The 22,950-nt window shown below is 38.4% G+C and overlaps 1 protein-coding gene and 3 long non-coding RNA genes across 4 annotated transcripts in view; 2 read left to right on the top strand and 2 right to left on the bottom strand.

The window, feature by feature from the left end:
• LOC141376672 (uncharacterized) overlaps positions 1–22,950 on the bottom strand; it is a 289,423-nt gene that overhangs the window by 18,287 nt on the left and 248,186 nt on the right. The window lies entirely within an intron of this gene.
• Positions 1,597–5,103, top strand: LOC103911875 (uncharacterized). Its single transcript, XR_662970.4, has 2 exons — positions 1,597–1,789; positions 4,887–5,103. It is a non-coding gene; the product is annotated as an uncharacterized lncRNA (long non-coding RNA).
• Positions 16,822–20,232, top strand: si:ch211-222l21.1. The gene is made up of 5 exons (XM_005155917.2): positions 16,822–16,975; positions 18,351–18,443; positions 19,004–19,070; positions 19,176–19,261; positions 19,347–20,232. The coding sequence occupies exons 1-5, from the start codon at positions 16,925–16,927 to the stop codon at positions 19,419–19,421; spliced, it is 372 nt and encodes a 123-aa protein (XP_005155974.1). The 5' UTR covers positions 16,822–16,924; the 3' UTR covers positions 19,422–20,232.
• LOC141376674 (uncharacterized) lies at positions 16,823–17,411 on the bottom strand. Its single transcript, XR_012387375.1, has 2 exons — positions 17,227–17,411; positions 16,823–17,019 (listed from the first exon to the last, which is right to left on the bottom strand). It is a non-coding gene; the product is annotated as an uncharacterized lncRNA (long non-coding RNA).

Below are 22,950 nucleotides of genomic sequence, written 5' to 3'. Positions count from 1 at the left end.
CTAGAATAAAACAGTTTTTTTATTTAAAAAAAACACATTTTAGGGTCAAAATTATTAGCCCCTTTAAGCTATTTTTTCCGATAGTCTACAGAACAAACCATCATTATACAATAACTCGCCTAGTTACCCTAACCTGCCTAGTTAACCTAACTAACATAGTTAAGCCTTTAAATGTCACTTTAAGCTTTATAGAAGTGTCTTGAAAAATATTTAGTCAAATTCATTCATTCAACTGTACTTTGTAGTAGTATATTTATATTTGTCTTATTAAAACACCTGTCAGGTTTTAGACCATATGGGGCACAGCATGTGTGTTTGGATATAACTCAGTTGTTTGACCACACTTCGTTATTATTGTTCATTTATTAGTTTGCTGGAAACTAGAACTGAATTTAGAAATAGTTTTGAAATAAATCTTTGTGCTTCATTCATTTATTCATTTATTTTCTTGTCGGCTTAGTCCCTTTATGAATCCGGGGTCGCCACAGCGGAATGAACCGCCAACTTATCCAGCACGTTTTTACGGAGCGGATGCCCTTCCAGCAGCAACCCATCACTGGGAAATCTTTGTGACAAACGAAAATTATTTATGTCTAGGCTAATGGATGTCTGTGCGTACAACACTTTTCCCTATCATGGAGAGTGAAAGTGAAAGTAAAGAATGAGAAGGCTCATCTCTCATTCTCGTACTGCAGATGCTCTGTTTTACTGTTTTCTCTCTAGTGAAACTTTCAGTTTTTCAACTTACAAAGTCCGCCATGTAAATAGCAAATGCGCCATGGAGTGACGCAACTGACTCTTAAAGGGAATGGGAGATGAGACTCTAATTGGTTTATTCTCTAAACACACCTATAACTCATTAAGAGAATAAGCTCAGCCCTGTTAGACCATGCGCTACAGCGCAAAGCGGATTTTTGCATCCTTAAAATAGCAAAAGAGGATTCTGATACGCCATTAACGCTTAATGCTTTTGCGCCCTGTGCTGTGGACTTTGTACATGGATTGTCAAATTAGAGCCCCACATCTTCACACAAAAAATCAGTCTACAGGCTTTCACAGAATACCTATGAATTATTCACATATTGCCTATAAAAAAACTTTATGAATGGATTTGTTTATATATACAGTCCTTTAACTTGCAGTCGTCCTTTTTAAAAGCAGTATATTGAAATGTTTGATATTTGATGGTTGCTTCTGAGCAGCTCTGGCTGTGTATAAAGACTTCTTTGTTTTGTTATACTAATATGTGTATGGCGGCTCTTGCGGGTTGCATTTAGGATTAGCTCAATGCTGCATCTGCCAGGGCTTCTCTGGAAAAGTACATTTTGAATAAGCAAATCTTGCCGTTTGCAGATAATTTAATTGGTACAGTATGAATATATCTCATTGTATGTTTGAACCCGCGACCATCCCCAAATCAAATCCAATGGGAGAAACGTCAGCTGCAGCTTGAAGAGGGAAATGCTAATTTGCCATCTGGATTATTGGCCATTTGTTTAATTCCCTTGTGCTTTATCAGCTGCTCCAAACAAACCAGGATCAAACCTGATTGGTCACTTCTCAAACTGTTAAAATATCCATTTGGCACTGAGAGATGAGTCCAGCATACACTACATGAGGTGTTCACATGTAGGAACACGATGGCTTGGTTTCAGATCGCCTTCGTTTTAACTACAACCTGCTAAGACCTGCAGACTTCTGGAAACTGTCTGGCGAGGAGTGGCTTTGGGAATGAGATCATCCTCCTCAATATGGGTGAAGCTGGGTTGGATCTAAGTGTTCATCACAGGTAAGATGGATTCAGATGGGTGGGAACTGCTTAAAAGACCCTCCCTGTGCTGAAAGAATGGAAATTTCCACTAGAAACAAGCGAGCAAGCAATCAGGTCTCTCTCTCTATACCATCATGCAGAAGTATTGGTAAAACTTTTGTCAACTTATGTTGGCTGCAACTTTATAAGTAAATCCAGGAGTTTATGCAATTAATTACGTCAAATGCTGGGATTTTTTTTATTAAGTATGCACAACAAGATAGTAAAAGTAGTACTATTGTGAAACATTGTAAGCGTTAAAACTAATAGTATATTTTAAAACGTCATTTTTTACAGCATAATTACTCTAGTCTTCAGTCATGTGATCTTTCAGAAATTAATATTAGTGGTGGACAGTAACAAATAGTGATTCACACTTGTATCAATGTTTTGCAGCTTCATATGTTTAATGGAAATAATATATATATATATATATATATATATATATATATATATATATATATATATATATATATATATATATATATATATATATATATATATGTATATATATATATATATATATATATATATATATATATATATATATAATATTTAAAATTACTTTTTTTGTCTATCATGTCTTTATTGTCACTTTTGATTATTTCAGAGCATCCTTGTTTAATAATCAGGGTTTCTGCAGATTCCATCAAGTCAAATTTAAGACGTTTTAAGACCATTGTGAATTAAATTTCAGAGTTAAAGAGGAAAATGCTAAGGGTTTTTTTCTGATGGCCTGTGGAAAATATCTTTACTTGACACATTAAAATTCAAACACATAAACAAATGTTATTGTAAGAAAGATAATTAAACCACATTGGTAAATAGAGGTAATAAATGTATCTTCTGCTAAAAGATTTCCTTCCTTTAAATGGATTGTTGGTTGTACTGATTGAGGACCATTACATGGACATAGGAAATTTAAGAGCTGTTTAAAATGATTTAAGGCTTACAACACTGTATTTCAGTGACTTTTTAAAATTAAAGCCTTTTTAAGACCCTGCGGACACCCTGAAAAATAGTATTCATCACAAAAAAATAGGAAGCAGCACAACTTTTTTTAACATTGATAAAAAATAAGAAAATGTATGTATGTACACTAACCGGCCACTTTATTAGGTACACCTTACTAGTACCGGGTTGGACCCTCTTTTGCCTTCAGAACTGCCTTAATCCTTCGTGGCATGGATTCAACAAGGTACTGGAAATATTCCTCAGAGATTTTTGTCCATATTGACATGATAGCATCTTACAGTTGCTGCAGATTTTTCAGCTGCACATCCATGATGCCAATCTCCTGTTCCACCACATCCTAAAGGTGCTCTATTGGATTGAGATATGGTGAATGTTGAGGCCATTTGAGCACAGTGAACTCATTGTCATGTTCAAGAAACCAGTCTGAGATGATTCATGCTTTATGACATGGCGCATTATCCTGCTGAAGGTAGCCATCAGAAGATGAGTACACTGTGGTTATAAAGGGATGGACATGGTCAGCAACAATACTCAGGCAGGCTGTGGTGTTGACACGATGCTCAATTTGTACTAATGGGCCCAAAGTGTGCCAAGAAAATATCCCCCACACCATTACACCACCAGCCTGAAACGTTGATACAAAGCAGGATGGATCGATGCTTATGTTGTTGACGCCAAATTCTGACCCGACCATCCAAATGTCCCAGCAGAAATCGAGACTCATCAGACCAGGCAACATTTCTCCAATCTTCTATTGTCCAATTTTGGTGAGGCTGTGTGAATTGTAGCTTGTTTCCTGTTCTTAGCTGACAGGAGTGGCACCTGGTGTGGTCTTCTGCTGTTGTAGCTTATCCACCTCAAGGTTAGACATGTTGTGTGTTCAGAGATGCTCTTCTGCAGACCTCGGTTGTAACGAATGCTTATTTGAGTTACTGTTGCCTTTCTATCAGCTGGAACCAGTCTGGCCATTCTCCTCTGAACTCTAGCATCAACAAGTCATTTATGCCCACAGAACTGCCGCTCACTGGATATTTTCTCTTTATCAGACAATTCTCTGTAAACCCTAGAGATGGTTGTGCATGAAAATCCCAGTACATAAGCAGTTTCTGAAATACTCAGACCAGCCCGTCTGACAAAGTCACTTAAATCACCTTTTTTCCCAATTTTGATGCTTGGTTTCAACTGCAGCAGATCATCTTGACCATGTGCCTAAATGCATTGAGTTGCTGCCATGTGATAGGCTGATAAGAAATTTGCGTTAACAAGTACCTAATAAAGTGGCCTTCAAGAGTATATGTAAAAGTTATTTTAAATTACAATGTTATTTCATGAAATAACAGTTTTACTGTCTGTTTTATTAGTAAAAGTGCAGAAGAAACTTATTTCTTAGAAATTTGTATTCTTTTTCAATCATTTCCCAAGTGCTCTTTAATAGGGATTTAACTAATTTCCAATTACTTATTTTGGTAACAATCTAATATAACAGTCCATTAGTTAATGTTATTTAATGTATTTACTAACATGAACAAACAATTAGTAATACATTTATTACAGTATTTATTCATCTTTGTTAATGTTATTTAATTTAATAATGTAGCTCATGTTGAACGATATTAATAACTGCTTTACAATTATATTCATACTTAGTTCATGTTAATAAGTACATTAATTAGCATTAATTAATGGAGCATTATTCCAAAAGTGTTTTTCCATGATATAATATTTTGGCTATGTTCTGTTGCCAAGTCAAATATAATATTAGCGGTAATAATATTGACCTCATCATTTAACTATTATTATTCTGTCAGCCGAACTAAAAGAAATAAGACTTTCTCCAAAAGAAAATAGGAAATACTCAGAAAAAGTCCCTCGCTCCAATAACTTTCACTTGGGAAATATTTCAAAACAATACAAATTTCACGGGACAGCTAATAATTCTGACTTTATCTGTAACTCAGAACATTAAACTTTAGCATGTCATTTGTTAAGGAGAGCTGAGCTATTATAATTTGACAATAAAACATGCAAAAGCTCCCATTACTTTAACTGCTCTTGCTCTGCAACTCATTCACACATGTTGTGGTCTTTGTTATTTTAACAGCCAGTTCAGTGGACACACTTGCTGAAGTACCCAGCATGCCTCATTGAGGACGGGGGGCAAATTGGCCACATTCCACAGCATCATCCCCTATTAGAAAGTCTGTGCTTGGATAGAGGACACAAAAGACTGACCCTGGAGATTTACAGTGTGCACACAGAGGATGAATGCGAGACGCTGAGGGACAAAAGTGCAGGTTAAATGTGACCACGTCGGATTGTGAGTGATTTTGCAGGATTTTTGTTGATTCATTAACAGCCTGAAATGAAAGTTTACTCCACTTTGTTTTGATTTTCACTGTTCAGATGAATATAAGGAGAAACTTCTATATACTTTGGGGTCAACATTACAGAGCCCATATTATGGGTTTTTGAAAATGCCCTTCCATGTAGTGTGTAATACAGCTCTAAGTGAAGTGAAGTATCCAGCTAAGGCTTAAATCTGTAAGAGTACAGTGTTTAAAACGGTTGATTCATCTGTAAAAGAGTCGACTCATAGTGCTTCAAACGAGTCGCCTTGATACCGATTCATTAGGTGTTTCGCCATGATGTACTAACGAAACTAAGTGTACTAAGTGCACGCGCAAACCCGGGAGATTTCAAACCTGAGGCCCCGCCCTCTGACGCCCTAACCCACACACACACACAAACATGCCGGTCGATTGAAGTCACACTGCAGATGGATATTATCGAGTCTCTACCCAAAGATGAAACCTCAGCATTATAACCAAGCAGTTGGAAACTTCTGGAAGCTACATGCTACAAAGAATACTTCATCGGCGTTTGTTAAAGGAAGGATCAGTAAAGAGTAACTTACTAATGGACGTCAGGATGGGTTTCTACACTTTCTCAAGTGTAAGTACGTTCGATTAAAGTTGTTGCCTCATTTACTCTAGCTTGCAAATGTATTTAGTTGTGATTTGTTACTTGTAACCGCGTGTACTGTATCAGGTTAACTCGCTATATTCTCATATCGCGTGCAAAGCCACGTTAAAAACGCGACGCGTGCTGCTTTGTTTACGGAGCTCCTTGGAGGAGGGTAGTGTGTGTGCGTGCGTGTGTGCGCGCTGTCGTCCGGAGGTATTTGTGTGTGTGTTTGTGTGTGTGGGTTTCCTTAGGGTGCTCCGGTTTCCCCCACAGTCCATGCACTATAGGTGAATTGAATAAACTAAATTGGCCAAAGTGTATGAATGTGACAGTGTATGGGTGTTTCTCAGTACTGGGTTGCAGCTGCAAGGGCATCCCCTTGCATAAAACATATGCTGGACATAGTTGGCAGTTCATTCCGCTGTGGTGACCTTTTAATAACCAGTTAAACTCTGCTGTTATCTTGGGATTTCCGCCTGGATTTTGCCTACCCAAATTTAAAAGCTTCCCAAATCCACATGCAGAGGTGTAAATGCAAAAATTTGGTATGATTTTAAAGAAAACCCTTTGTATTTTCATAAAACACTATAGAAAGTGTTTAATGTTTATATCTAAACATTAGTGTTTAGTGTTTATATCTATATATGTCGTCTGTGTTATAATAAACACCTTAAAAAAAGCGCTTTTTGTATTATTTTTTTTTTATAAACTCAAATTTGAAAGTGTACCTTTTAGGCTCTGTGTGGTCTAGCGTGCTGTAATTAATTTTGGTGGTTCCTGCACATGTCTGTCATCATAGGAAAAAAGAAAAATGTCTCTGCCATAATCTATGCAAACATTATTGTATTCCAACTGATGAGAGGTGCTGTACAAGCCACAGGGAGCGATCATTGTTTTCATATTTCACTATTCTTTTGTTTGATCAAACATAATTCACTGTGTTTGGACCAAGTCAGTTATATAAAAGGATTACTTATGCACATCACCTCAAAACAGAGGAGAATGGCCCTGAAGGGCACAGCATAAGGTGAGAGATGACAGCTGTCTGTGCTATCTAGGGCTGCTTAGTGATCATAAATGTCTTGCTTTCACTTTTGCGCAATGGAAACATCGCAATTCATTTGACAACTGTTTGATATGTGAATATAATTCAGTAAAATTAATGCTAGAACCATATGAGCACCGGCAAGAGCTTATATTTGAGTTATAACTTGTTCATGTGTCATATGAAAAATATAAAAAATGAACCAGTGTAAAAAGCTTGGGTATCCAAAATACTGGGTATTTAAATGTAAATAACTTTTGTACAATAGAATAAAAACCAAAGTGATGCATATGTGTATAACATATAGATTCTACACTTTCAAACGAAACCACTTAAGGGGGTCTGGTGCAATGCTAGCCCTTTAAATCTTAAAGCTAAAGTCGATGACGTGTAAACACGTTGCAAGTGCATTTCAACTGACATGTCAAATGTGAGATGACTCATTTTCACAGTAACCTCAGATAACCCCATACGTCCAGGGCTGATATAGAAAGCCGTCAGTGACTTGACTTCCCCTTTGGTCAGTGAAGGAAGAAGTCATTTGCAGTTGCACCTGAATTTTCTGAGACAAAGAGCTGCAACCTGAAGCCTGGAATTTCATGGCTGCGGGGAAGTTTGAAGAGGGGTTTGTCAAAGATCAGGGGTCAGGATTAGGGGGAAAAAAAGGTCAGCGTAATTGGAAAAATCAGAGGGAGGGCTCAGTGATCCAACTGTGCTCTTTTGTCTTGAACAGCGGTAACCCGTAACACTCTGAAACTCTTTGTCATGGCCATGAATGTACCTGGTGAAAATCAGAAAGCAAACACTGCAAGGGTCCTAAAGAGCATCAAGGACGGTTTTGCATCAGCATGTGAAAGTGTCTGTTCTTATAAAGCAATGCCTATTTATTTCTGTTTAATGCTGGTGTTTCAAATAACTGTAAATTTCCATTTTATGGCCCACATTGTTATGACTAATAAATAATAGTTATTTATTCTGTGGGCAGTGGGTAGTACGATCGCCTCACAGCAAGAAGGCCGCTGGTTCAAGCCTCGGCTGGGTCAGTTGGAGTTTCTGTGTGGAGTTTGCATGTTCTCCCCATGTTCGCATTGGTTTCCTGCGGGTGCTCCTGTTTCCACCTCGGTACAAAGACATGCGGTACAGGTGAATTGAATAAACTAAAATGGCTGTTGTGTGTGTGTGTGAATGAGAGGGAATGGGTGTTTTCCAGTGTTGAGTTGCGGCTGAAAGGGCACCCGCTGTGTAAAACATATGCTGGATAAGTTGGCGGTTCAATCCGCTGTGGTGAACCCTGATTAATAAAGGGACTACGCTGAAAAGAAAATGAATGAATGAATGTATTCTGTTCTTATATATGCACGTGTCAGATTTCAGCTGCATCTTTTTTGGGGGGTGGGACATTTCAGTTTGTAGAGAGCATTTGATTGGTCAGAAGATCTGAAGACACATGCTCTGTAATGCCATAAAAAACTCTAATAATTTTAGGAAGTGAAAAAACTGAAGTTATTAATTTTCTAAATGCAAACAAATCTGTCAAATTTACCATAAAAAGCTGTAGTTGTACATAATAATAAATAAAAATAAAGTAATGCAATTAACATTCAATGTAACATGAAACTCTATAGTACCTACTGAGGAGAAAAATAACTAGGGCTGCACGATACTGGAAAAATCTTACGTTGTGATATTTTTGCAGTGATATGAATATGTTTTATAAGACGATTTGAATAGCTGTGTTTGGAAAGATTTCATTAATTTAAATCGACTGGCATGCAACTCTGCTTCATTCGCCCATCAAATCGGCTTCATTTGCGCGTCAAATTCACTTCAGAACAGACGCAGATTCGCATGATGGGCAGGGCTTCTGTCTGCCCGGTGACTAGCTTAGTTTTTAAATGGCTAACATGGGTTTTATTAAGAAAATAACATTGTTTATGTGTTTTATGAAGGCTGAAAAACTGCGTCAATACGTTTAGGGCCGTGTCTGAGTCCACTAGATCCTTTCAGAGGTGCGTCCAGCTCTGTGAGCTCATAATCTCCTCCAGAAACTGAACCTGGATGATGGAGGCTTTCAGCCCAGTTGGATGAACTGTTGTCAGTGTCGGCTGGAGGATTTCCCTCAGGACACCAACAGCAGGCGCTACGTCCAAATCACACCCCCACATGAGCAAGCTCCTGATTGGTCAATGCGGCACCAGTGTCCGCTGAAGTTCAGATTTTCGAACTTGAGCGATTCGTGTGAAATGCATGTTAAGTGCGTCAAACAAGCAAAACTCTAAATTGGCGGCGTGCCATTTGCACCGCAGGATGTTCATTCATTCATTCATTTTCTTGTCGGCTTAGTCCCTTTATTAATCCGGGGTCGACACAGCGGAATGAACTGCCAACTTATCCAGCTAGTTTTTACGCAGCGAATGCCCTTCCAGCCGCAACCTATTTCCGGGAAGGCCGCAGGATGTCAATTCACTCATTTGCATTGACTTAACATGTAAATCCACGTCTGGTTTGAACACAGTATAAGCCTCGTACACACCGAGGCGCTTTTTGTTCGCGTTTATCATCAGCATTTTTCAAGACGATTTTACAGATTCAAACCCAAGTGATTTTCACTGGCTTCAAGCAAAAGAGTATGCGAAATCACTCCTTGACATTAGATAGTTTTGATGCGATGCATCAAAACAAAAACAAAAAAAACGAGCATGAGGCTTTTTTTTTAATTAAGGTTTTTTTTTCGCCTGGTGTTTTGCGCATTGGTGTGCGCGATCACACTTTATTTAGTCACAAGGTGTTAAACGTCGCCGGAAAACGCAAGCAAAAAACGGTGTGCACGGGCCTTAAGACTGAAAAAACTGTCACTTTAGCCTGATCTCAGAAGGAAACTAAACAATTTTACATTTCGTCAGTTTAGTGGCAAATTCATTCAAATTCATATGTTATAAGTTCAGTTGTCATAAGGCATACGTCAAAAGTTCAGTCGTATGAAAATGTACGATTCTTTTAAAAACAACCAAACCCCAACTGTTATTTGGAGATGAGCAAATAGTACTAAACTGTATAAATGAGATCACACAAATTCATACGAATTACCCATTAAATCAAAAGGTAAGAAGTTGCCGTGAGATAGCCTTGGAGATTTTGATTTCAGAAGAACTTCATGGGTGTATATTTAATTTGCAATCCTAAAAATCAAGATAAAAAAACACAAAGACAGAAAGAAAGAGTAACTCATCACACTGCATGAAAGAAGATGTGAGGATTAAAGAAACATGTTGGCTCCTTTCTTCTTTTTCCCATCTCTGCTTATTCTAAGGCTTTCCTTCATCAAAGAGCACACTAAAAAAACCAGCAGGCAATCGTTGGAATTGTTCCAGTATCCATGGAAACAAATCTCGCTCGTGGGCTGGCTGTGGGTATATACTAGAAGAGGGAAAAAAATGACAGGAAATGACCTAACAAAGACTCTCTCCTCTGCGATTGCTCCCATTTTCCAGTTGCAGGGAATGAGTAATGCTTGGACGAGAAGTGTTTTCTTAAAATAAAAAAAAAGCGTCTGTTGCTTGTCTGGATTTGTACAGCAGACACATCGTGGGCTTCCAGCAGCAGACGGCTGCTTCGGTGTGCGCTACATATGGTCTTCATTTCCCCAATGAAAGAGCCTTCTGTGTGCATGTGTTCCACTGTGCTTGCGTCCAAAGCGCAAACAAGAGCTTTATGAGATTGAATTAATTTTCTCTTACTCTCCAAAATGTCTCCACCCTTTCTGACAAACTGCCAAACCAATCCACGCTCAAGCCCTAAAACCCTCATTAGATTAAGAGCGCACATAACACTTTCATCTCTAGGACTAATTACATCCTCCCTTCAATTTTGTTCAAGATGTTTGATAGTTGTGTTTTCTTTTTTTTAAGCACTGAGTCACCATCGTGGCTGTTATTAATGTGTTATAATGTCATGTATTGGCGCAGATGGGATTATTGTTGTTGTTTGGAGCTGTTTGCTGCTGACTGATCTCTTTTTTTTAACATTGCTTGGCGATCAAAATCTGCTCAGCCAATGAAATGTTTGGGGGCAGGACTATTTTCTTTTCTGACCCATGGCAGACACAGCGGGTGCTGACTTTATTGTGGAGCTATTGATTCTTTCATTTATATTATTAAAATGTCCTTTTTTTAAACTAGATCTGCTTTTAACCTTCTGAAGAGATTTGCAGTTGTTAGTAAAGAACAAACGTTTGCAAATTAATACACTTCATTCATTTACCTATTTTATTTATTCATTCATGCATTCATTTTACTTTAGCTTAGTCTCTGTGTCAGAGGTCACCACAGCGGAAGGAACCGCCAACTATTCCGGCATATTTTTTAAGCATCGGATGCCCTTTTAGCTGCAACCCAGTACTGGGAAACACCCATACACACTCATTCATACACATATTGGTGAAGTTTTTTTTTTCCTCCTCACTGTTGCCACTGGCTTGCATAGTTCGGGACTTTTTTGATTACTCTTCAGTGTTTGGATTCTTAGCAGTGAATTAAAACACACTGAACTGAACTAAACTAATCTAAACTGAACTGAACTTAAACTCTGAAAACTGAACTGACACTGTTTCAATTCACTATAATCTTGTCTGACACAATCTACATTGTAAAAACGCTATAGAAATGAAGATGCATTGAAGTGTATTGAACATACTCTACGTCCAATTTAGTTTATCCAATTTACCTAAAGTGCATGTGTTTGGACCAACCCAGGCTCATTCTGAAAACGTAGTCCCGTGGACGTTTCTGGAGACCGCAAAATATTTCCTTGGAGATGCGTATTCTTGCAATTTTTTGTTTTCGTGAATCCGCAAGAGGCTGCTGTATGCGCTTTTTCAGACTATCAGCTTTATTCATCATTTCTTCATTATAGAGAATACATCAACATATGAACCATTATTTTAATGTGTAACCAAAAAAATAAGTGAAAATTTTAAGAAAGTTTTAGCAGAAAAAAAATTAGAATTAAGTTACATTTAATTTGCAGATATGATTTTTTTTTATCACTATCAAAATTTACTTCAGTATATAAAACTAGTCTGACTAATAAAGCTTTAGGGCATACTCACACTATGCTATCCAAATCGTTCCCAGGCCCGTTTCTCGTTTGAAAGGTGTGAGTGCGCTGAATTGGGCTCAGGCACGGTTCACTTGGACGGCCCTAGTCCGGTTGGAAGAGGTGTGCCTGAGTGTGGTTCTCTTGAGCTTTGCTGCGGTACGCTTGTTTGTGAGTGCAAAATGCGCCTAAGCTCGACACTGAAAGCGAGACGTGACTTTTAAGGGACTATTTCATATGTTTATTAATCATTCGTACTGTTCAGTGAATGCAAACTGTCATCGTTTATTAAAGACGCAAACCCCTCACTGCACGACAGCTGCACCTTCAGCAAAACTCCTAATTCCTGCAGCACGCGGACTTTATGATTGTTTATGAGCGTCAAAAGTGGCTGATCTGTTCGGTGGAATGTTTGAAGGTATGTCACCGCATATCAAACGACTTAAACGCTATAACTAAAGACATTCCACTCCACTGTGTTGAGCGAGAGCGCTTACTGAACAGCGCAGCGTCGATAACGTAAGCGTGCCCAGGCCTGAATGTAATGTGAGTGCAGGCGGTTCAAGGCAACTGTACATAGTGTGAGTACGCCATTAGGCCCCGTTTACACTAGTGCGTTTTAGTTTTAAAACGGCGTTTTAGATCAAAAACGATCCGCATCCACACTAGCGTTTCACCTAGCATCTCTTAACATATCTCCGTCCACACTACGCCACCAAAAACGTATATCACGTGACCATTCGCGCACTCTGGGCATGCGCGTTCTAGTATAAACAGAAAGCATGTGTCTCGCTCGGCATTTGGTTATTGTAAGTCAACAAACACCGGTTGAACATTAAACGCGATGGCAAAGAAAGTAAGAGAGGTATTTTTGTGGACAGGTGACGAGGTTGAGTTGTTACTAAACGTAACAAATGAATAACTGCACAATGGCGCCTAAAACAGAAAATAGTGCAAACAACACTCCCATTTCTGTGCCCATGTTGTTGTTTACAGTACGGTCTTCCGGTAGCATTAAAACCATGTGTTGTAGTCATGTGATAGGGGCTTGACGAATAAGGGACGGATACGCAAAGACACAAAAGCACCAATCAGGTAGCGAATCACGGCAGCCCCGCCTCCGTTTTCAGATGTCTCCGTTTTTCCTCATCCACACTGAGGCCTGTTTACACTAGTGTGTTTTAGTTTGAAAACAGTGTTTTAGATCAAAAACGATCCACGTCCACACTAGCGTTTCACCTAGCGTTTCTGAACATATCTCCGTCCACACTACGCCACCAAAAACGTATATCACGTGACCATTCGCGCACTCTGGGCATGCGCGTTCTAGCAAATATTTGCCCCCACTGTAGTAAAAAAGGCAGAATTTAACTGTACAATGGCGCCTAAAACAGACAATAGTGCAAACAATGCTCCCATTTCTGTGTCCATGTTGTTGTTTACAGTACTGTCCTCCGGTAGCGTTAAAGCCATGTGTTATAGTCATGTGATAGGGGCTGGACGAATAAGGGAAGGATACGCAATGACACAAAAGCACCAATCAGGTAGCGAATCTCAGCAGTCCCGCCTCCGTTTTCAGATATCTTCGTTTTTTCTCATCCACACTGAGACGGAGCAGCAGCGTTTCAGAATGAAAACGGCCTCTCCAGCGTTTTCGAAACGCTCCGTTTTCGGCGCTCAAGAACTCCGGCGTAGTGTGCACGGATGCTGTAACCGTAGCAAAACGTATGCGTTTTAAAACGAAAACGCAATAGTGTAAACGGAGCCTTAGTCTCCAAATCACTGTTTTCAGCTTCTCATTTACATCAGAGTCAAAGCAGAGGTTTAAACCAATGGTTCAGTCCTGCATAACACTCCATCTGATAAAACAAAGACTACATGCTGACCCCTCACAGAGCTCAGCACAGGCCCACACCATCTGTGACCACCAAGTGGGCTTTGTTACCACGGTACGGCAGATCTGATGAGATTCAGACGGGGAGGGGGTCTTTAAATGTGCATGCGAATGAAACCCCTGCTTAAAGTTCCACCATTATGCATATGGAGCCTTTTTACAGGACTGTTATGACGTGTTTAATGGTCATCATAATCTTAAATCTTAAATATTGTTGTATTTAAGTTTTTGAAATGCAGTGTCTATGGGGACAGGACAGTAAATTTGACATTATTCTCTCTTCTGGCTGTCGTTATCAGTCTTACACTATTTTATTCCTTTTTCTGAAAGTCTTGATAACAGCATTGTGTAGTTTTTCCTTCATTATTAAAGCAAATGGGATTGTAAGAAATATTTGTTGTACTCTCCAATTCACTGCGCTCTTAGTTTACCAAACTATGACCACTGGAAAAACCCGGAAATATAAAAAAGATTCATTCTTAACTACAAAAATACAAATGGTGTTTAGTTTAGCAATACAAGAGTACTTGCTCCTTTTGAGTAATTGCAGATGTGAGGCAGGCTTTGACTCGTTTGACCCCTAGAAAGGGGAAGCAGAGAACATTATTAACTGCCACTGTAATTTGTTCCTTATGCAACAGGTATAGGCCACTCTTCCTGTGACGGAGAAACCAAACGCGTGGCTTTATCTTTTAAGCTATAAATCTGCAAGTTATCTTTGCTGAGATGGTGTGGAGTGGTCATGTTAGCAACTTAGTGTGACTTCTTCTCATTATGAATGAAACAGCTGCCCGGTGCGTCTCCATCTGGGACACAATGGGCCCTGAATACAACATGCTAATGAAACTGTGGCTGTAAACAAAGCCTCCAAAGAAGCTTGAATTCATCTATGCAGGCTTGGAGGCAGGTTCCAACCACACAAAACAGCTATCAAGAGATTACGTCAAAAAAGAAAGGTCAAAGCAAATAATGCAAGTTTTGTGCAATAAAATGGGGGAAATAACTCAACCAGTGTGACATATAACAACATTATATACTATTTTCTACCTAAAATAGTATATGAAATTAATTATATTACTGATAGGCAGGTTCCAACCACACTAAACAGCTATCAAGAGATTACGTCAAAAAGAAAGGTCAAAGCAAATAATGCAAGTTTTGTGCAATAAAAAGGGGAAATAACTCAACAAGACTGACATATAACAATGTGCTATTTCTATCTAAAATGATACTATATTTGTATATATAAAATATGATTTATATAGGCAGATTCCAACCACACAAAACAGCTATCAAGACATTACGTCAAAAAGAAAGGTCAAAGCAAATCAGGCAAGTTTTGTTCAATAAAGAAGAGGGAATAACTTAACTAGAACAACATATAACAATATTATATACTATTTTATACATAAAATAGCACATGAAATATAAATTACAGTACTGATACGCAGGTTTCAACCACACAAAACTGCTTGCAAGAGTTTAAAAAAAAAGAAAGGTCAAAGCAAATAATGCAAGTTTTGTGCAATAATGACTCAACTAGACCCACATGTAACAATATAATATACTATTTTCTACCTAGAATAGTATTACATATATTTGAAATTTGAATTATATTACTGATAGGCAGGTTTCAACCACACAAAACAGCTATCAAGAGATAACGTCAAAAAATAAATAAATGTCAAAGCAAAAAATGCAAGTTTTGTACAATAAAAAGATCAAAATAACTCAACCAGTATGACATATAACAATACTATATATTATTTTCTACCTAAAATAGTATATTAAATATGAATTATACTACTGATACGCAGGTTCCAACCACACAAAACAGCTTTTAAGAGATTACGTAAAAAAAAAAGAAAGGTCAAAGCAAATAATGCAAGTTTTGTGCAATAAAATGGGGGAAATAACTCAGCCAGAATGGCATATGCCAAGGTTATATACAGTTATCTACCTAAAATAGTATATGAAATATGAATTATTTTACTGATACGCAGCTTTCAACAACAGAAAACAGCTATCAAGAGATTACTAAAAAAATGAAAGGTCTAAGGTCTAAATAATGCAAGTTTGTGCAATAAAATGGGGGATATCACTCAACATAAATGACATACAACATTATATACTTCTATCTAAAATAATACTACATAAATCTATGAAATGTGATTTATATAGGCAGATTCCAACCACACAAAACAGCTATCAAGAGATTACATCAAAAAAGAAAGGTCAAAGCAAATAATAACATTTTTGTGCAATAAAAAGGGGAAATAACTCCACAAGACTGACATATAACAATGTACTATTTATATCTAAAATGATACTACATAAGTATATGAAATATGATTTATATTGGCAGGTTCCAACCACACAAAATATCAAGAGATTACATCAAAATAAAGGGCAAACCAAATTATAAATGAATAAAGAGGAAATAAGTCAACCAGAACCACATATAACAATATTATATTCGATTTTTATCTAAAACAGTACTACATAAATATATGAAATGTGATTTATACTACTGATGGCCAAGTTCCAACCACACAAAACAGCTATCAAAAGATAAAAAGGCACATAATAAAAGGTTTGTGTGATAAAAAGGAGGAACTCAACTAGAAACACATATACACATTATATACTATTTTTACCCAAGTATGAGTTGTACTAATATAAATATATTTATACTGCAAATCAAGCTGAATTTTTTTCAGTATTATTAAAACACTAAAATAAAGCATACAAATATTGTCCTAAAGTCAGCAGAATGTCCTGAATTGATCCTGGCCTGTTCGATAACCATAACATGAATTTTAAAAGACCGGGTAAAGAGTCAAATTATATATTCCACCAATAAGACCAGAAGGACGCACTACACTGAGGCGGGCAAAGGGGAGGACAATCGACAGTGGCTTCACCAATCAAATCAAAGAACGGATTTACGTTGCTGTGCTCCTGTCCAATCAGATATCAGTGTGGTTGCCGCTGCGCTCGACGTGCCTTTCAGTTCTCAGGTTCAGGCAGTTTTGATTCACTCTTCCTCCTCACGTCCGTCCGACCGACCGTCTCCTACCTCATCCCACCTCTCTTAACGCTTTCTCGGACATTTTTCTTTAAATCATCTCTATAAACCACCATGGCCGATACCGCTGTTGATACAACCACCACCTCCGAGATCACCGCAAAGGTAAGTTTACCTGAATACGATGTATTTGATGTAAAAGGGCTTACCTGGAAATAAAAAAGAGAAAAAGAAATCTGTCGATTAACGTTGGAGGTGTTCTCAACGGTTTCTTTTATAACGTTACTTAACGGAAATGTGTGAATGGTTATTTTCTTCAATTAGCAATATTTTTCCGTTTATTCGCGTCATATTTTAATTAACGGTTAAAAAGGAAAACATTTTCATTCAACAGTAAGTGAAGAATTGAAACAAACCTCTGTGAGAAGTGAATTCGACGTCTATTCCCATATGTAATCATATCCCATTAACGTTAAGTGTAGGGTATCGGGGGGAGTGAATTGGTGAACCATCTGCCATTTTTTCTTTCTTTGAATTTTTTTGTCTGTGTGTGTGTGTGTGTGTGTAAAGTCAGGGCTCTTGATCTCTGCCGCTCGAATAGGCGGGAATATCGCCGCCGCGTGCTGTAAATCGTTCGCGCCTCCCGCCCCCAGTCTCTCGAGCACGTTGTCTTGGCGCGCGCTCTACCTCCTTTTGTTTCCAGCTCGACGCGTGTGCGCGCATGCGCGTGCACGAGTGTAACCGGGGAATAAAAAGGGGCATAGGGGGCAAGACGGCACGAAATAACCTTACGTGACCTCGACATGTGTGTCCGAACAATAGATTTAATTCACGAAGGCGTGAGCTTGAATCGATTGAGTAAATAATAGATCTATTGTAGGACCGTTTTTAGAAAAAAAACTATACAACCGAGCCCAAAAATAAATAGTTTTACCATTAATCGCTTTATGACTAACTATTATACATATATAGTCAATAAAGCTTCATTGAAAAGAATATTAAACATTTATTAAATATTTAAACATTTAAAACATAAAACCTCTCTCTCTATACGTATGTGTGTGTATATGTTATATATATATATATATATATATATATATATATATATATATATATATATATATATATATATACACTTTCTATATAAACTCTGTATTACATAGTATGCATATGACTTCATGAAATTCTGACATACTTTTCCATCTTGTGCTTAATATTTAGTTTTTATATATATAAATTATATATACATATTAGTTCTAAAGGTGTTTTAAAGCCAAAAGCTAAGGCTCTGGCGTTGGTATGCTATTTAATATATTTTAACAGGCAGTCGGCCAGCTGGTGTGTGTGTGTGTGTGTGTGTGTGTGTGTGTGTGTGTGTGGCCTGTGTCTCATCTGTGTGTGTGGGTGGGGAAGAAACTCTCAAACTTTCCCCTTCACTACCATGAAAAGCACACTCATTTTAAGCAAATAAGCAAAACGCTGCATTGTTTATGTAGTCAGCCTGGGTTTATTTATTAACCCATGCACTTCTTCATTTCAGGACCTGAAAGAAAAGAAAGAGGTGGTTGAAGAGGCAGCGGAGGCTGCGAAGGAAAACGGCAGCGAAGACGCACCTGCCAATGGAAATGGAACAGTAAGCGTTGAGTATTTCCCAGCAGGCCTTGTGGCTTTTGTCCCCAGCTCGCCGCGCAGGTGTCTGAGGGCCCCCTCCCCCTCATTCATCACGCTGCTCTTTGTTTAGGGTTCGAGAACTGACACAGATGTATGAGAAGACAGCTTTAAGGGGATAGTTCACCCTCACTATTTTCTTTGTACGTTTGAGTTTCTTACGTTGAACAGAAAAAGAAGAAATTTTGAAGAATGTTAGAAACATGTGACTATTGATTTCATAATAGGGAAGAGAAACACTGGAAGTCAATGGTTACAGGTTTCTTACATTCTTCAAAGATTCTTCTTTTGTGTTTGACAGAATAAAGAATCTTTAATAGGTTTGTAATGACTGAAGTATGAGTATATTTAAAATGTTGTGTGAACTACCCCCTTTAAAGCTCTGCACATGCTTTCTCAGCACATGGCTGACCTTCCCACAAACTTCAGAAATTATCGTAATGACACTTAATCACTGACGTTGCTCATAAATCCCCAAATCATCAGGTATCAGTTTCACTCATGGTGTTTTTTTTTTTCTTTTAGACTAACGGTGCTTCACATGAAGAAGAGGAAGCTCATGAGGATGAAGAGGGTGGGGAGGACGAGGAGGGTGAGTTTGACTTTGCATTTTATTTTTGATAGTACCATTTATAAAAGCAAAACATTTATTGTCATGATCTTTTAATTTAAAAAAATACCTGTTTGATTTCAACAGCAGGAGAGGCCGAGGAAGAGGAAAACGGTGCTGAGGAAGAGGCAGCGGCAGAGGAACACCCTGTGAAACGTCCTGCAGAAGAGGAGGTGAGTTCCAGATTCCTGTTTCTCAAGCATCAACGTCTCCAGCATGTTCACCAGCTCCTAACATGTGCTTGTTTTGCTCATTCAGGAGGCAGTGGAGACAAAGAAACAGAAGACAGAGGAGAACGGCGACTCCACAGAGGCTGCTGAAGTCAAAGCTTAAAGTTCATGCTGCCATTCAGTAGCTCTGTCTGTATGGTCAGTATGACCTAGTAGAGTTTGTGCTTTCTGTAAATCTCACAGACATTCCTTTGCCGCTACAACATCTTCTTTTATTGCACTGAGGCCCATAACATCATGACCCTGTCCCCCCTTTTGTAAGACCTTATTTATTGGTGTAGGACCAACATTGGACCATGAATATAAAAAAAAAGAAACGTTTTAGCACACGTTCGTTTAACAAGCACACATTCTACTCTGTTATACGACCAACGGATGTACACGCAAGCAACTGAAAGCCTAAGGTTCTGTCATTTTTTCATGGGTGACATTTTTCTGATCCACTAAAGACCAAAGATGAGTTTTAAGCAGGGGCTAATAGACAATGTTTAACCTGGTTGTGCTGCTAGAAGTTAATCCCTCGCTTTGGCAGATCGGTTAACATAACAGATGGCTCATATAAACGAGGGGCTTTCTTTGGTCAACACTGCCCCCCCTCCCTCTTATAACATGTTAATTAACCCCTTTTTAAATCTTGATGGTCTTTTGTTCCATATGCATTTAAAAAGGATTGTATCTTTCTATCCTTATGTACAGTTTTGGGGTTTTTTGTTTTATCATTGTGTTTTATATGGGAAGTGCAGAATGAAAACAATCTATAACAGAACTGTATGCTGGTACTGGTGTTCTTTCAGTCCTTCAAGCAAAACCTGTTTTTGTTTTTTTTATTAATGTGTTTTGGTTGCTTTTTGACCACTGCTTTGTATAGTTTGGTTCAGGATTATAAATAAAAAAACAGTCTTGTCTTTTTAAAACTGTCTCATGGGTCTTTTTCAGCATTGGTGGGGTGTTTGGAACAAGATCAGACATGCAGCAAGTATGTGAAATGACTGACCCTAACTGCTGCTCGTGCTTTGTTTAGGTTAAAGCAGAAAGTAGTGTCTCTTGAACAAGGAAATCTAGTTACCACCAGTTAAGAGCTGAATTGAACTCATTATTGGTCCTACTGCGCCACCTGCTGGTTAGAGTAGTGAACAGACATGCATTATCTGATTCGTGAATAATTAGTCGTTTAGATCTAAGTTGAAACTCTTTAAAGACACTCAACATTTCAATAATGGAGTACATATTAAATGTGAAAATAAATTATTACTATATAAATTTAAATAGGAAATATAGGTAAACATGCTATATTAATATAAATGCTTTTTTAAATAAAATATTTTGCAATCTAAAACATTAATGTGAAACCAAAACCATGTTTTTAAAAACATTTTGTATGTGTGTGTTCCGAAGATTAGTTAATGTAATATGTATATTAAATTATTAGGTATTATAAGTTAATATAACAGCGACACAGAGGGTCAGTGGTTAGCAAGGTTGCTGGTTCGAGTCCTGGCTGGGTCAGTTGGCATTTCTGTGTGGTTCTGGTTTCCCCCCACAGTCCAAACACATGCGCAATAGGTGAATTGGATGAACTAAATTGTAGTAGTGAATGAGAGTGTATGGGTGTTTCCCAGTGATGGGTTGCAGCTAGAAGGGCATTCGCTGCATAAAACCTGCTGGATCAGTTGGTTTCTTTCCGCTGTGGCGACTTCAGATTAACAAAGGGAGTCAAGGGACTAAGCCAAAAAGAAATTGAATAAATTAATGAATTTATGCTGGATAATTTGGCGGTTCATTCCGCTTTGGTGACCTCTGAAGAATAAAGGGACTAAGCCAAATGAATAAATTAAATTAATGTAACAAAAATGTAACTTCCTGTGGCATTTCGTTTAGGCGCTATAATAAAAATAGCCACCAGATGACACCAAAGTCCACTTCATTTTTAAGGATTTCCTCTCACATCACTTTTACTTGAAATAAATACTTAAGAGTTCACTGATATTGCTTGATAATATAAGCAGGTTTGGCATGCTGTCCCGGGAGAGAACCCTGAGCTCGGAGATAATTGAGCCCAGGGCTCCCGCCTGGTCAATGAGGATGTAAAGGGGTCCTAGATCAGGTATTTCTTGAGAGCTTTCCTTCGGCTTAGTCCATTTATTAATCAGGGGTCGTTACAGCAGAATGAACCACCAACTTATCTAGCATATGTTTAACACAGTGGATGCCCTTAGCTGCAACCCAGTACTGGGAAACACCCATACACACTCATTCTCTCTCACACACACACTCATACGCTACGGCCAATTTAGTTTATCCAATTCACCTATAGCCTATGTGTTTGAACTGTGAGTAATATAGTATAGTCAGTTTTGTTGCTTGACTGTCAACAACAGCCTGATTTATGTTGTTCATATTATTAGAGGGGTTGTTCACCCAAAAATAAAAAAGTTATATATATATTTATATACTCTCCCTCAAGTGGTTCCATCGCTTTACGAGCTTCCTTTTTCTAAAATACACAAAATGAGATATTTTTAAGAATGTCAAAAACCTGTAACCATTGACGACTGTAGTAGGAAAAATAAATACTATGGAAGTCAATGGTTATAGGTTTCCAACATTTTTCAAAAGAGCTTCTTTTATGTTTAACAGAAAAATGGAAACATTCAAGAGTTCACACTTAGCTGATGACTGATAATAAAGCATGTTTGACATGCTGTCCCAGGAGAGAGCCCTGAGCTTATAAGACCCGCGAGCTCTGGGATCCCTCTGGTTAGCAGGATGAGAGGGGAGTTTGAACTCAGATCTGGATAAACTCCCTGACTTATTTCTGGCTAATGACAGATATACGGATGGCTAAGGAGAGATTTACGGCTTACTTAGAGCCCGACTGTGATGCCAATTTAGAATCACCTATGTCATGTGTTTTTGGGCTGTGGGAGGAACCCGGGGGAAGACCCACGCGAGCGCGGGGAGCAAACTCCACAAAGAAATGTCGACTGGTTTAGTAGGGACTTTGACCAGTGACATTCTTGCTGTGAGGCAACAGTGCTAATTACTGTTCTGCCCTGTCGCCCAATCTAGAAGGGAGTAGGGGTGGGAGGGGGGAATTCTTCAAGATGAAGATACTAGGTAAGAAACTTTGATTACTTATAGTGAGTTAAGCTGCGGCCACACTGGACTTTTCTCCCCATAGACTTCACATTCATACGCGGGAAATGCAAGTTCATGCGATGAGTTTTGCATTTCGCTGTGTTTCAAAGTTAACAAGCTTGGTGAATTCTGACCTGTGAAATCGCATCACTTGACTGCGTGAGACCAATCCAAACATGACCTCTCTGTACTGTAGTGCCGAGTTCAGACTGCATGATTTTCATGCACGACTATCTGGGCTAGCATTTTGTCGCTGCTTTGTTTACACTGCAAGATGGATCTGCGACAGGGGGTTTCACACTGCATGACTTTACAACAGGATGAATCGCCGACAACTTCGTCCAAACTACGTCTCACAGCCAAAAACACGTCGTATATCTTTTGTTATTAACTACATAACGAGAAAGAAGCCTTTAATGGGGTTGACAATGTACATATTTGCTTGCCAGGGTTTGAAGGGAATTAGCAATTTCTCCCCAACTTTCTTGTTTAAC

The sequence above is a fragment of the Danio rerio genome, chromosome 11 (genome assembly GCF_049306965.1).
Source record: "Danio rerio strain Tuebingen ecotype United States chromosome 11, GRCz12tu, whole genome shotgun sequence".
Taxonomy (NCBI): Eukaryota; Metazoa; Chordata; class Actinopteri; order Cypriniformes; family Danionidae; genus Danio; species Danio rerio.
Note: the sequence above shows the minus strand (reverse complement) of the source record. Positions and strands in the feature narration are given on the sequence as shown.